The sequence below is a fragment of the Artemia sp. Qi Xiang Cuo genome, chromosome 16, assembly GCF_049724085.1.
Source record: "Artemia sp. Qi Xiang Cuo chromosome 16, ASM4972408v1, whole genome shotgun sequence".
Classification (NCBI taxonomy): Eukaryota; Metazoa; Arthropoda; class Branchiopoda; order Anostraca; family Artemiidae; genus Artemia; species Artemia sp. Qi Xiang Cuo.
In genome coordinates, this window is record NC_142809.1 from 37869090 (window position 1) to 37884514 (window position 15425).

The 15425-nt window shown below is 35.8% G+C and overlaps 1 protein-coding gene across 2 annotated transcripts in view; it reads right to left on the reverse strand.

The window, feature by feature from the left end:
• Positions 1-203: 203 nt before the first annotated feature.
• Positions 204-15425, reverse strand: part of LOC148942875 (uncharacterized) — a 105777-nt gene continuing 90555 nt past the window's right edge. For both annotated transcript variants that reach the window (XM_089102767.1, XM_089102766.1), the window contains exon 7: positions 204-4922. In XM_089102767.1, coding sequence (XP_088958893.1) covers positions 3333-4922 — 1590 coding nt within the window. In that variant the 3' untranslated portion in view covers positions 204-3332. The remainder of the gene's footprint in view (positions 4923-15425) is intronic.

Sequence of the window (15425 nt, forward strand, 5' to 3'; positions counted from 1 at the left end):
ATCGGTTGTATTGTTGATCCATTTTGACAGTAATATCAAATATTCCGAATTTTGTTTAATATACCTATTTTTGAAACAAAGGGGAATTACAAGAAAATATTTATAAAACCGGAAGCAGTACATGTGGGTACATTTTTTACCACTTTTACTAAGAATTTCAAAAATTGAAAGATGAAAAATACATTAGGTGCTTAAACTGAATTATGAATTATAGCAAGTGTTTGTTTATCAAAACGACCTTTCACCCTGACTAGCAGGCCATAAGTTTTCATAAGTTTTCCCAGTACAGACGATAACACCAATTCCCGCGTAGCTTTAATTGTCGGGCCAAAATCAAGCCAAGGTATTTAATGGAATCATTATTAAAAATATGTTTAGAGTAGGACAATATGTATGTAGTATGCCTATGTGCGTTTAAGTATTTAATCAGCAAGTATATTTGTATCTACACGGCACATATTTAGTGTGTAGGCATATCAAAGTGAGTTTTTAAAATTACGTACTGTCCAAAGACCAGAACATTTTCGTCCTGTCTTTTACAGAATTGCTTTGTGAATGAACCGCGTTAAGGGTCAATCTAGTAAATAATTTCTAAGACCACACTGGCTATATATGACATATGAGGCTATGCCTATTTGCATACCTAATGAAAACCGAATTTGCAGACAAGCAAAAAGTATCGAGAGGCAAAACATTCTTGCTCAATCTCTTTGGTAATACCTGTTTTTCATTGGTTTCGGCTTGGTCTTTCATTCAGTGTCTCTTCGTATCTTGTACAGTAAATTCCAAAAGGTTAGATTGTGTTGTTTTTTTCTTTTCTTTTTTGTTTAGCACTGAGGACGACTTGGCGGAGGTCCTTGTCGAAATATCTGATTGCTTTTCGTCTTCATGTTTTTGCCACTGGCTGACAAAATCCTCGTTTTCTCACCCTTTTAAGGTTTTATTTTTCATTTATTATTTCCTTTCCTCTCTTAGCTTCATATGTCAATCTAGTATTTTGCTGCTCCAAAATCTAGGACAGAACTTGAGTTAATTGATTTAGACAAACATAGACGCAGGATTTTTATTGGGCGGAAGGCTTCGCAAATATAGGAAGAAATTGATTTATATGGAAAATAGAACAAATTATGGAATAAATCATAATACATTATATATTGGATAGGATAATGTGTTAAGTATGCTTAAGTGTGTTTAACCATTTAATCAGCGTGAATCTGGAGATTTCGGGGGAGTCGGGAATGGACACTAATCTATAACATTTATATGTGACTGATAATGATGGCATATTACTTCTTCGTTGAAGATTCCACACAAAACATTTTGGCCTTACGCAAAATTAATTGACTATGTACCAAAGTTAATAGGCAACCCCTCATTTAGATAATAGCCACACGATGGGTTGCGTAACAAAATAAATTTTTTAGGCCTCACAAAATAATGTCTTTTATGAATTGGGGGATCAGATGCAAATAATAATTAGAGTTCAAGCACCGAAACGATGTAATGCATAAACAGGCATAGGATTATTAATTACACGTGATTCTAGGGCTGTTTACATACTGGTATGACAGATAACAATTATAGTGGATTTAAATTGAAGTCTAAGGTAAAAACTGGCTTGTTCAACAAAGTTTCTTTGGTGTTCTACAGATAGGTAAACCTACCTCTAGTACTTTCTTTAGAACATCAGAGAAAGGTTTTCCGACAAGCGATTTATCACCTTAATGTTCAACAGCCTATAATAAAGACAAAAACCTAGAATCAAAAGCACTATTTCTTGCTGTTTCTATGCATTACTATGCATTTCTATGCATTTCTTGCATTACTTTTTCTACATATGCAGAGTTTATTCGAATTTGTGGGCAATTTTTAAATAGGGTAGTAAAGAGGCTGATTCTTCGAACCGAGAGTTAATTTCAAGAATAATGCAATATTAACTCCTGAAAAAGCTTGGTCTGAAATTCATTGAAGCTGGATGCCACTGTTTTAAATTTATATATTTTATTTCATCGTGGTTGCGACATTCACCTAAAAAAAGCAAAGAACAAACTCTAACGCATAGGAACTGAAAATTTAAAAGGCGCGTTGAAAAATAAAAAAAAAAAAAACTGCCAAGTAAAGAAGAAATGCCATTTGAACCCGATTCCGATTCGGCGGTGGAAATTGTTTTTTTTCGTTAATTTTAGCGGTCAAAAATTTGCTGCAAAGCAGGGGCATTTCAAATAATAGCTAGAAGCCCTACAAAAATTGTGTCGGATAGAAATGAAAGCTACACCATTGGAATCACCATCATTGAAAACCCCATTTGGGGGAATTACCGTCCTATACTTAAGCAACAAGGAAAAGGACTTTTTCGCATGGGAAGCAGTGACATGTCTCCTTTTTTATTTTTATTTGCCACTAGCGGGGCACTGAAACAACATAGAAATAGGTTTAAAGTCTTTGAAAGATAATTTTTACGTTATGTCTTTCTTGTAAGTAACAAAACAAAACAGTAAAACAGCATACTCTTTTTGGCAAAACTGCAACTTTACAAACAAGATGACATAACATACGTATCTTTTGACAAGAGATGATGTAACACATGTGTCTTTTGAATTCCTGAAAATATCGTCATGTTCCTTGTGTGGTTTCGGTTAGAGTAATAGAACTAAAATAAGATACAAGTTTTGACAAAAATTAAAATAAAATCCTTATATATTCTGAGGAATCTGTGAAAATCTGTTAACTAGCTATGCAACTCTCTAAAAAATTTCTTGATTTAGTTAGGCCATGAATGTAGATCCAAACTCCTAATTGACAATAGATACGACTATTTTACCAACCTTATTCCTGGTAACCTACTCATTCTTTGCGTGCGGCGGTGAAGAATATAACTACACTAAGTAAAATTTTGAAGCAAATACTATTTTTCCAACTTCCGTAATTTCTCATGGTCTAAAGCCTTAAACAAGAAGTTTAAACAAGAAGTATCTGTAAATGTAAGTTTTTTATTTTCATTTCCCTTTAGCTTATTTTAGGTTTGCCTATTTTCTTTTATATAAGAAGTTAAACAACTAGGGCGTCGGCAGAAATGTATCTGCGGGGTATTTGACCCTTCAGGGGTCTTTCCAAAAAAGTATCTTTTTGAGAAAAAAATTTAGCATGCTCCACTTTATTGGCATTTTTGATATTCCCTGAGGATACAGCTTGTACCTTCTTGTCTCAACTCTTCGTTGACAATCTTTTGATTTTGGGGATGAAATATATAAAAAAAACTCCCACTGTAAGAATTAATTAACCAGACAAGTAATTTCTAGGGAATTTGGCAAGGCAACTCATTTTAGAGAAATTCAAGCCTGTGTTGAGTTGCTTTTTTCGTCTAAAAGTAGCTTCAGCGACGAAGATATTTGCAAAACTTCTTTACGAAGTAAATCAAGATCGTTTTTAATTCCTCTGTCACAGCCACAATTACAGCCTGAATTTCGAGACAAATAAATAATCCTTTCCCTACAATCTTTAGTAAGTTCAACAACTTCTCTGATGCTCGGAGAGTAGGAGCATCCCTTTTTCTTAAAAAGATTTATTGAATTTTCTAAAATATGGGAAGGCAGGGTGGATGTTTTTCGTTTTCCTCCGGATGGATAATAATTAAATTCTTCATCAATTTTTAACCCTGATATAAAACCATTCCATAAGCACTTTGGAAAGAAAACGTCAAAAACTCGACTATAAATAGCATTTTCTAAATAAATTAAATATCGCCCCTGTTTTCGTAAGCGCTTTAAACGACCAACTTTCACTAAGCCTTGAATATCACTTACAGCTAAGCCAATCAACAAATTCATGAGTACAATGGATACCAAAATCAAAAACAAACAATACACTAAGTGACTAGACCCAGGGGGTGGGGGGCTGGAGTCATCCGGGTAGAAATGATTTTCAAATTCGCTATCTCCGGTCATCATGCTAAATGTACGCAGTAGTGACACAAAAACGTCACTATACGCGCTTTCTGTGAATAATATGTGAAATGAAAGTCCGAATCCAATCAATAAAAATGAAAATGCGGCCAAAAATTTTGTAATATTCTTTGCCACTGAGCTAAACATTAGAGTATACACACCTAAAGTTGGCAAACGACCGACCAGCATCATCAGCTCCACCCACCCGGAAAAAACTGAAGCAGCTGCTACGTGAAGAAGCCAATCATATTTAGTTTGAACAACTAAAATAATGCAGGAGGTTACAAGAACAACAATTTTCAAAACACTTTCAATCTCCCGAAAGAACTTATCTCTTAAAGCGAGCATTTGCAAAAATTCTTGAAAGACAACTAATAAAAGAAACGCAAGGAGGATTCGCTGCATTAGAACGAATTCCTTAAATTTATTTAACGTTTGGCCAACTTCAAGTCGACAAAACCCAAAAACCACAAGGATGGTTACCCCTAAAACAAGGAAAATATAGGCTAAAAACCCTAAAAGATACAAATGCCTCACTTTTTGCCATTTAAGTGCTAAAAAACTTTCAACTAGAGGGTGTTCTAGCACTTCCGCTACTTTTTTCTCTGGTAATTCTAAAACTTCATCTAAATTAACCATCTGATTCCTCCTCCCTTTACTCAGCAACAAATTATAGTTATATTTTATTCTGAAATTTCGTTCACTCGGGGTCACATCATTACACTGAACTGAATCATCCATCATTTCTTTAAAACACTGAGGTCCATCTGGGAGGGACAGTATGAGTTTAATAGCTGAATTTTTGCTGTTTGTTCTGCGTGACAAGTCAGCACCACTTGATACAAGTAACTTTATGCACTCAGTTGATCCGCGGTATGCTGCTCGGTGGATCGGGGTTCTTCCCTCAGCGTCGGCCAGTTCTAAGTCAATAGGGTCATATTTCTGACTAATGAGTAAATTCATAATTTTAAAATTTCCCTGAAATAAAAGGAAGGTTTTTAGTGACGTCTAGCAGAGTAAATTGTCAACTATTAAACGGAAGAATCGGCATTAAATTGAGCTAATTCTCGTTTTTCTATTTCTAAGGGGAATGAACTGGTCTTGTTTATTTATTATTTCTTTTGTCTAATTTATAGTCAGCTGTTTAAGCACTGGTGTCTATTAGGTATCAACAGCATTTGCGCAGTAAAACGGTATTCTATCACCACAAAGAAGACCCTACTTCCATCCATTCGGCTTATGGAAGCATCGAATTACGTGACTCTAGTGTAAACCTGTGTTTTAGTTCTAACTTAAGTCCCCCCAAATCCCTACTTAATAATATCCCCATAATTTGTCCGCTGTCCTCCTTTTCTCTCAAGCCGGGTCCAGCCCCGCCTTTTAATCCTGCTTCTCAAACGAATCCCAGCCTTCATCCCGAAAAAGATGCCTCTCCTCTCCCAGATCCACGGTCCTCCCACCCCCCCACAGCCTCCTACAATTAACAAACAAAAAACTACCCTCTTTAGTAACCGTTTTACTTTCCCAAAGTTGCTTGTTACGAACGCCGAAAGCCTGAATTTTGACAAATTGATTGAGCTAGAGGCCCTCTGTCAAGTACACAAAATTGCTGTAATTGCCGTGACTGAGGTCCAAGCACAGAACCCTAATTTATTGAAAATTAATAACTACTCCCAATTCATAAAACTTCGTCCCCATGATCACCCCCTAGGTAAAAAGGGAGGTTATTTGTAAATAATTATCTTTTTCCTAAATTAATTCATACTCCCAACCTTTCAGATTACGATGAAATCATATGGGTAAGTGAAGACCCTAAGTTTTACCACGCCCCTTTAATTTGATTGTGTTTTGCTGCTTCTATTATTCCCCAAATCAAAACGCTGCACAAAGACAGCGATTCTACCAACAACTGCATAGTAGTGCCGATTTCGTCCTATGCGAAGTCCCGAAGGCCGGTATTTTCTTAGTAAGTGATGCTAACGATCTAAAGTTGAATCCCCTTTGTAGTCCCCTGAACTTAAAACAAATAGTGAAAATACCAACAACAAAAGGAAATTCAACCCTTGATTTGATTTGCACCAATATGCAGGCTTTATATACCCCTCCTGTCCCTTTGCCCCCATTAGGAGGAAGTTACCATTTTTGATTATTAACGAAGCCTCTCAATAGCTTTAATCATACTTTTTCTGTTACTGAGTTCTCTTATTGCCCAATTTCCAATGATGGCCTTTACACATTTGGATCTTGGATTACCAATAAAAACTGGTTGTCCTTCAAAGGAAAAAATGGCATTAATTTTAAAGTCACCAAATTCAAAAATCTGATTTAAAAGAAATGCATAAATTCCTTCCCTGTGAGAAATGTTAAAACATGTTCTAATGACAAACCATACATTACTAGCCAATTGAAAAAAAACTAATTAGATTTAAATTGAATCTACTAAAGAGTTGTAAAACATCGGAAGCGAACTCACTCCGTAAACATATAAAAAAAGAAATACGTAATTCTGCTTCTTCATATTACAAATGCAAAGTCCAGGATTTATTTTCTACAAAGCCAAAATAGTGGTATAATAGAAGAAAGAAAATTTGTGGGAAAGCACATAATAATATAGACTTCCATTTCCAAGAAGACCCTTCAGTTACAGCCAATGATCTGAACAGGCTTCTTACTTCTATAGTTCAGAACCTCCCTCCCCTTTCTTTTGACACTCCTTATGATTTGTGCTCTCTCAATTTTCCCGTTATTTCGCCCTCGGATGTGGTTGCAAAAATTAAGAACATTAAAAAGTGTAGTACATGTCCATTAGACATTCCGATTGTACTAATTAAAGCCTTTGCCGACAATCTCTCAGAGCCTTTGTCCTTACTTTTTACTGAAAATACCTCTACTGGTAAATTTCCAAATTGTTTGACATTAGGTTTTATAACTCTCGTAAAAAAGAAAGGTAAAAATCAAGATTTTGATGGTGTCTGTCCCATTGCTCTTATTCCAGTTTTTTCGAAGTTATATGAAAGCTTTTTAGCTTAGTGGTTGAAAGTACAAATAATCAAAAATGTTAACAAAAGACAATTCGAAAACCTAAGCTTTACTTCTACTACCCACTATCTTGTTCACCTTATGGACACAATATGCAAAACACTCTAAAAACCAATAACTGGCTCGATGTTATCGCTGTTGACTTGCAAAAAGCTTTTTATTTAATCAACCACATTATACTATTAGAAAGATATCTTATGACTTTCAAGTTGAACCTAATTTAATTAGAATAATTGCATCTTTCCTCTCAAACAGAACGCAAGTCGTGAAATACCTGAATTTATATTCTGATCCCCTCCCAATTTATAATGGTGTGCCCCAAGGAACCCTCTTAGGTCCAATTTTGTTTCTTACAATGATAAATAACCTTGGTGTTTATTTCCCGGATAGATGGAAATTCGTTGATGATCTAACTGTCTTAGAGACAAGTTCCAAAAATTACAAAAGCAGCCCAATATACATCTTGGAATCGAAATCAGCCGAAGCTCTCACTGATGATATGAAAGTCAACCCTTTAAAGTCGACTGTTCTTACTATTAATTTCCCTAAAACTCCTCCTTCTTTCTCCTGTCCAATCCCCCCTGAAATGTCCGTTACCACTATGAAATCACTGGGCGTTACCATCTCTAGCGACTTAAAATGGGATTGTCATATTAATGACATCTTAAACCGTGCAAATGCCGCATTTTCCCTCCTTAAACTCCTTAAAAAATTTAAATGCCCTAAATCGCACTGTTTAAGGATTTTCCTGTCATTTGTACGCCCAACCCTTGAGTACGCCTGTCCTGTTTGGCATCCTGGTATTTCCATTGAATTGTCGGACAGAATAGAAGCAGTACAAAAAAGGTGCCTAAGAATTATCTTCAATGAGGGTAAAGTACCTTATATTTCCCTTCTTAGGAGAGCTAACCTTGTTACCCTTAAGGAAAGGAGAGCAAAAATTAACTTTCGTTTTGCTAACAAGGCCCGTCATAGCGCTCAAGAAGCTTCTCTTTTCCCCAATCACAAGTTAGCCTTTAAACCCTACCTCCCGCGGTCTGCTTCAACTAAAATCCTTCTGCTTGCCTCCCGAAGAGTGTGCGCGCACATATCGCGTCGTACTTTTATACCATACAAAGTTGACATTTTCACCCCCTGAATCTCCGCTACCTCCCCCCCCTCACTCACTCTTTACCTCATAGTTATTAATTTTAATGCCCATTTTGCAAATTTAGAGGTTTTTTATTTATGTTTGTTAGTCACCAACTAACTTATGTTTTTGTTTTAAATGTACTTTATCCCCTTGTTAATTTTACGAGTTTTTTTTTTTTTTTGTTTTTGGGGCATTTTTGGTGAATTTAAATTGGCATTCTAATTTTATTATTTTAATTTGTACTTTGCTTTTTTTTTTAAAGTTTTTACGTATTTGACATGGACCCTTTTATAATTTTCTGTTGTTGTTTGATTGTTTGTTTTTGTTGTTCTTTCTTCGCTGTATTTGACGCTAAAATGCGAATTCGGCCCTTTTGGGCTTGTGATAGCCATTTTTCAGCAATAAATCTTATCTTATCTTAAAACCGTTAAATTTCAAAATTCTTTATTTTTGATTGATTCATTCACCCTTCAGGGATCCGTGATCCGTGAAACACGCATCCGTGATCTTTCTTCTGGCAAAAAATACAAAATTCCACATTTTTGCAGATAGGAGCTTGAAACCTCTACAGTGGGGTTCTCTGATATGCTGATTCTGATGATGTGATTTTCATTAAGGTTCTATAACATTTAGGGGGTCTTTCCCCCTTTTTTCCAAAATCAGCCAAATTTGCTCAGGGGCGTAATTATTTATGGGTAGAACTAAACTTGATGAACGTTATATATTTGAAATCAGCATTGAAATCTGATTCTTTTGATGTATCTATTGGTATCAAAAACGCGTTTTCAATGGATCACGGATGGGGGAAGGGCAACTGAAATAAAAGGAAGGTTTTTAGTGACGTCTAGCAGAGTAAATTGTCAACTATTAAACGGAAGAATCGGCATTAAATTGAGCTAATTCTCGTTTTTCTATTTCTAAGGGGAATAAACTGGTCTTGTTTATTTATTATTTCTTTTGTCTAATTTATAGTCAGCTGTTTAAGCACTGGTGTCTATTAGGTATCAACAGCATTTGCGCAGTAAAACCTTTAAATTTCAAAATTCTTTATTTTTGATTGATTCATTCACGGCTATCAAACAGTTCGTGGTAACGAACTGTAAGTAAGGAGCGACCCGGCTCAATGGTAACCGAAACTCTAAAAAAAGGAATTTTGATACCAATAGATACAAAAAAAGAATCAGATTTTAATTCTGATTTCAAATATGTAAGTTTCATCAAGTTTAATCTTACCTATCAAAAGTTAAGCGCGGGGGAAAATTTGGCTGATTTTCGAAAAAAGGAGTAAAGACCCCCTAAAAATTCTAGAACTTTAATGAATATCACACCATCATATTTAGCGTATCGGAGAACCCTACTTTAGTGGTTTCAAGCTCCTATCTACAAAATTGTGGCATTTTCAATTTTTTGCCATAATAAATATCACAGATGCGTTTTTTTTTTTTTTTCAGGGGTGATAGTATCGAGCCAATGGTCCTAGAATATCGGGGGAGGGCTCATTGGAACGGAAATTAAAAGTTCTAGTGCCCTTTTTAAGTGACCAAAAAAAATAGAGGGCAACTAGGCCCCCTCCCACGCTCATTTTTTCCCCACAGTCACCCGATAAAACAGTTCGTGGTAACGAACTGTAAGTAAGGAGCGACCCGGCTCAATGGTAACCGAAACTTAAAAACGGAATTTTGGTACCAATAGATACATCAAAAGAATCAAATTTTAAATCTGATTTCAAATATATAAGTATAAATTTTAAAATTTAAAAATATATTAAATTTAGAAAATACGAATATATAAATTTTAACCATCAAAAATTACGCGCCTGAAAAAATTTGGCTGATTTTCGAAAAAAGGGGGAAAGACCCCCTAAAATTTATAGAATCTTAATGGAATTCACACCATCATATTCAGCGTATTAGAGAACCCTACTGTAGAGGTTTCAAGCTCCTATTTACAAAAATGTGGAATTTTGCATTTTTTGCCAGAAGAAAGATCACGGGTGCGTGTTTGTTTTTGTTTGTTTGTTTTTTTCCCCCAGGGGTAATCGTATTGATCCAGTGGTCCTAGAATATCGTGAGAGGGCTCATTCGAACGGATATTGAAAGTTCTAGTGCCCGTTTTAAGTGACCAAAAAAATGGAGGGCAACTAGGCCCCCTCCCACGCTCATTTTTTTCTCAAAGTAACCCAATTAAAATTTTGAGATAGCCATTTTGTTTAGCATAGTCGAAAATCAAATAAATATGTCTTAGGATGACGTAATCCCCCACAGTTCCCAGGGAAGGGCTGCAAGTTATGCCCATTGCTTACATATTGTATTGGTTATTGGGAAGTATACATCCATTTTCAGGACTAATTTTTTTCTGGTGGGGGGGGGGGGCTGGCGAAGGGGGGTACTCGGGAGAATATTTCCGTGGACGATGTTTATTTGGGGCAAGGGACATTTCTATGAAGGGGGCGCCGGATTTCCAAGCATTATTTAAAAAACGATCAGAAATTAAATTAAAAAAAAACAAGTTTTTTCAACTGAAAGTAAGAAGCAACATTAGAACTTAAAATGAACAGAAATTTTTAGGTATATGAGGGGGTTCTCCCCCAAGTCAATACCTCGCTCTTTACGCTAAGTTTTTTTTAGTGCTTTCAAAAGAGCTATCTATTATAATTAAACGGCCTTTGTGATTCAGGGTTTCGTTAATTAAATTTTTTTTAACTTTTAACGTAAAGAGCGTGGTATTGAATAAGGGGAGAACCCCATCATATACGTAATAACATATACGTAATAAAAAAAAAACAATAAAAAAATAATAAGCGATACGGCTCAATAGTAATCGAAACTTTTAAAAATGGAACTTTGATGTCAATAAATGAATCAAAAGAATGGGCTTATAATGCTGATTCTAAATATATGAATTTTCTTAAGTTTAGTATTACTCATCAAAGGCTACAGGCCTGTTAAAATTTACCTGATTTTTTAAAGAGGGGGGAAACATCCTCTAAAAGTGAAAATTTTTTAATGAAAATCACACCGTCAGATTTAGCGTATCAGAAAACCCTATAACATAGGTTTCAAGCTCATATCTGCAAAAATCTGCAACTTTGTATTTTTTGCCAGAAGAAAAATATACGAATATCGAAGTTCGTTACATAAGTTAATTTGTAAATTACGTCAGAACCAAATTTAGAGACAGCCATTTAGCAAAAGAAAAGCAAAATTTTTATGCAAATTTTGTTTACTTATTCAATGACGGCGAGCCAAAATAAAAGCTGCATTGACTAAAAAACGATCAGAAATTAAATAAAAAAAACAAGTTTTTAAACTGAAAGTAAGGAACGACATTAAAAATTAAAATGAACAGAAATTATTCCGTATATAAAAGGCCCTGTCCCCTCCTCAACGCCTCGCTCTTTAAGCTAAAGTTTTTTTTTGTTTTAAAAAATAAAGTTGTGAGACAGAGTCAAACTTTAGCGTAAAGAGCGAGGCGTTGAGGAGGGGACAGCCCCTTTAATATACGGAATAATTTCTGTTCGTTTTAAGTTTTAATGTCGCTCCTTACTTTCAGTTTGCTGACTTCAAATATATAAGTTTCATCAAGTTTAATCTTACTTCTCAAAAGTTAAGCGCCTGAGAAAATTTGGCTGATTTTCGAAAAAAGGGGGAAAGACCCCCTAAAAGTTATAGAACCTTAATGAAAATCACACCATCATATTCAGCGTATCAGAGAACCCTACTGTAGAGGTTTCAACCTCCTATCTACAAAAATGTGGAATTTTCCATTTTTTGCCAGAAGAAAGATCACGGATGCTTGTTTATTTGTTTTTTTGTTTGTTTTTTTTTCTTTTCCCCAGGGGTGATCGTATCGACCGAGTGGTCCTAGAATATCGTGGGAGGGCTCATTGGAACGGAAATTATGTTCTAGTGCCCTTTTTAAGTGAACAAAAAAAATGGAGGGCAACTAGACCCCTCCCACGCTCATTTTTTTCCCAAAGTCACCCGATCAAAATTTTGAGATAGCCATTTTGTTCAGCATGGTCGAAAATATTATAACTATGTCCTTTAGGATGACTTAATCCCTCGAAGCCCCCAGGGGGAGGGCTGAAAGTTATGAACTTTACCCAATGTTAACATATAGTATTGGTTATTGGGACCCGGCTCAATGGTAACCGAAACTCTAGAAAACGGTATTTTGATACAAATAAATACATCAAAAGAATCGGATTTTAATGCTGATTTCAAAAATATAAGTTTCATCAGGTTTAATCCTACCGATCAAAAGTTACGCGCCTGAGAAAATTTGGCTGATTTTCGAAAAAAGGGGGAAAGACACCCTAAAAAATATAGAACCTAAATGAAAATCACACCATCATGTTCCGCGTATCAGAGAACCCTACTGTAGAGGTTTCAAGCACCTATCTGCAAAAATGTGGACTTTTGCATTTTTTTTGCCAGAAGAAAGATCACAGATGCGTGTTTATTTGTTTTTTCCCCAGGGGTGATCGTATTGATCCAGTGGTCCTAGAATATCATAGGAGGGCTCATTGGAATGGAAATTAAAAGTTCTAGTGCCCTTTGTAAGTGACAAAAAAAAATGGAGGGCAACTAGACCCCTCCCACGCTCATTTTTTTCCCAAAGTCACCCGATCAAAATTTTCAGATAGCCATTTTGTTCAGCATGTTCGAAAATATTATAACTATGTCTTTTAGGATGATTTAATCCCTCGAAGCCCCCAGGGGGAGGGCTGAAAGTTATGAACTTTACCCAATGTTAACATATAGGCTAGTATTGGTTGTTGGGACCCGGCTCAATAGTAACCGAAACTCTAGAAAACGATATTTTGATACAAATAGATACATCAAAAGAATCGGATTTTAATGCTGATTTCAAATATATAAGTTTCATCAGGTTTAATCCTACCGATCAAGAGTTACGCGCCTGAGAAAATTTGGCTGATTTTCGAAAAAAGGGGGAAAGACCCCCTAAAAGTTATAGAATCTTAATGAAAATCACACCATCATATTCCAAGTATGAGAGAACCCTACTGTAGAGGTTTCAAGCTCCTATCTACAAAAATGTGGAATTTTGCATTTTTTTGCCAGAAGAAAGATCACGGGTGCGTGTTTATTTGTGGTTTTTTTTTCCCAGGGGTGATCGTATTGACCCAGTGGTCCTAGAATATCGTGGGAGGGCTCATTGGAATGGAAATTAAAAGTTCTAGTGCCCTTTTTAAGTGACCAAAAAAATGGAGGGCAACTAGGCCCCCTCCCACGCTCATTTTTGTCCCAAAGTCACCTGATCAAAATTTTGAGATAGCCATTTTGTTCAGCATACTCGAAAATATTATAAGTATGTCTTTTAGGATGACTTAATCCCCCAAAGTTCCACGTAGGAGGGCCGAAAGTTATGAACTTTACCCAATGTTAACATATAGCATTGGTTATTGGGAAGTATACAGTACAGACGTTTTCAGGGGAGATTTTTCCTGGTAGTGGGGAGGGGGGGGGGTCGGGTGTTATGTAGGAGGATCTTTCCTTGAAGAAATTTTCATGGGGGAAGGGATATTGCTATGAAGGGGACGCCGGACGTCCCAGCATTATTTGAAAAAAGATCAGAAATTAAATATAAAAAAAACAAGTTTTTCAACTGCAACAGCAGCAACATCAAAACTTTAAACGAACAAAAAATATTACATATATGATTGGGTTCACCCCCTAGTCAATACCTCACTCTTTAAGCCAGGATTTTTTAGTACTTTCATAAGAGCTATTTATTCTAATTAACGGCCTTTGTGATTAAGCGGTTATTTTTAAAGAATTGGAACAAAATTTGAACTTTCGCTTAAAGAGCATGTTATTGACTAGGGGGCAAACCCCCTAATATACGTATTAAAAATATATGAACATAGAAGTTTGTTACATAAGTTAATTTGTAAGTTACGTATATTTATTACTAATAAAAACGTTTGTAAATAAAATAAAACAAGTTTCAAGAAAGCCATTTAACCAAATAAAAGTAAATTAATATGAAAATTTTGTTTTAATTATTCATGTACGGTGAGCCAAGATCAAAACCTGCATTTATTCAAAAACGTTCAAAAATTAAATAAAAAAAAACAAGTTTTTTTTAACTGAAAGTAAGGAGCGACATTAAAATTTAAAACGAACAGAAATTATACCGTATATGAAAGGGGCTGTCCCCTCCTCAACGCCTTGCTCTTTACGCTAAAATTTGACTTTTTCACAACTCTATTTTTTTTAAACAATAAACAACTTTAGCATAAAGAGCGAGGTATTGCGGAGGGAACAGCCCCTTTCATATACGGAATAATTTCTGTTCGTTTTAAGTTTTAATGTAAAAACTTGTTTTTTTTATTTAATCCCAAAAAAGAGGCGTTCCCCCCCACCCGTAACGCATGAAGGAACAAATTTCAGGAACTTTTGACCTGTGTAGCCAAGCTACGAACTTTTTTTTTTATTAATTTTTTTTTATTCCTAATTTTTTTTCGTATATCATATACAGCCAGTGCGGTCTCAGACCACATTTATGCCAATAAGTTGCACAGTACTTTTATTTTTTTCGTGAGTATTATCAGTTACTGCCTGAAAATAAGTATTATGGTACTGCACGAAATAAATAGAATGACATTTATTGGTGCTTAATGAAAGCTTAGCATCTTATAGACAATCAATAAGGATGACAAACATAGTCTTCCTTAGGATAAATTTTCCAGGTATGTGAGCGATTACAGTAGAGGTCTAAGTACCATTTTACGTACGGCCATAGGAATCTCCATGCTATTTGCGTACAGCACGTTCCTTAGTACCTCGCCATGCTATTTGCGTACAACACTAGGAATTACCATGCTATTTGCGTACAGCACGTTCCTTAGTTCCTCACCTTTCTATTTGCGTACAGCACTAGGAATTACCATGCTATTTGCGTACAGCATGTTCCTTAGTACCTCGCCATGCTATTTACGTACGGCCATAGGAGTAGAAATGGGGGTACCAGCCCCACGAGGCACCCCTGCTGCCACCTATAACTTTTTTGCACCCCAAATAAGGGCATAGAATACTGACAGGGCACCAAATATGGGCATAGAGTCATTAGGGTGAACACGTGGTTAATGGGGTCAATGACCTAAATTGATTGCGTAATCAAAGTGTGTCAACAACAACAACATCGACCTTGACATTCGCTGAGAGCGTGCACTTACAACAACAACAACATCGACCTTGGAACACCTGTGCTGTCGACCTCAATTCACCTATCGTGAATCAATAATTCCCCTTAGAAACAACAAATTAATTCCCCTTTCTTGA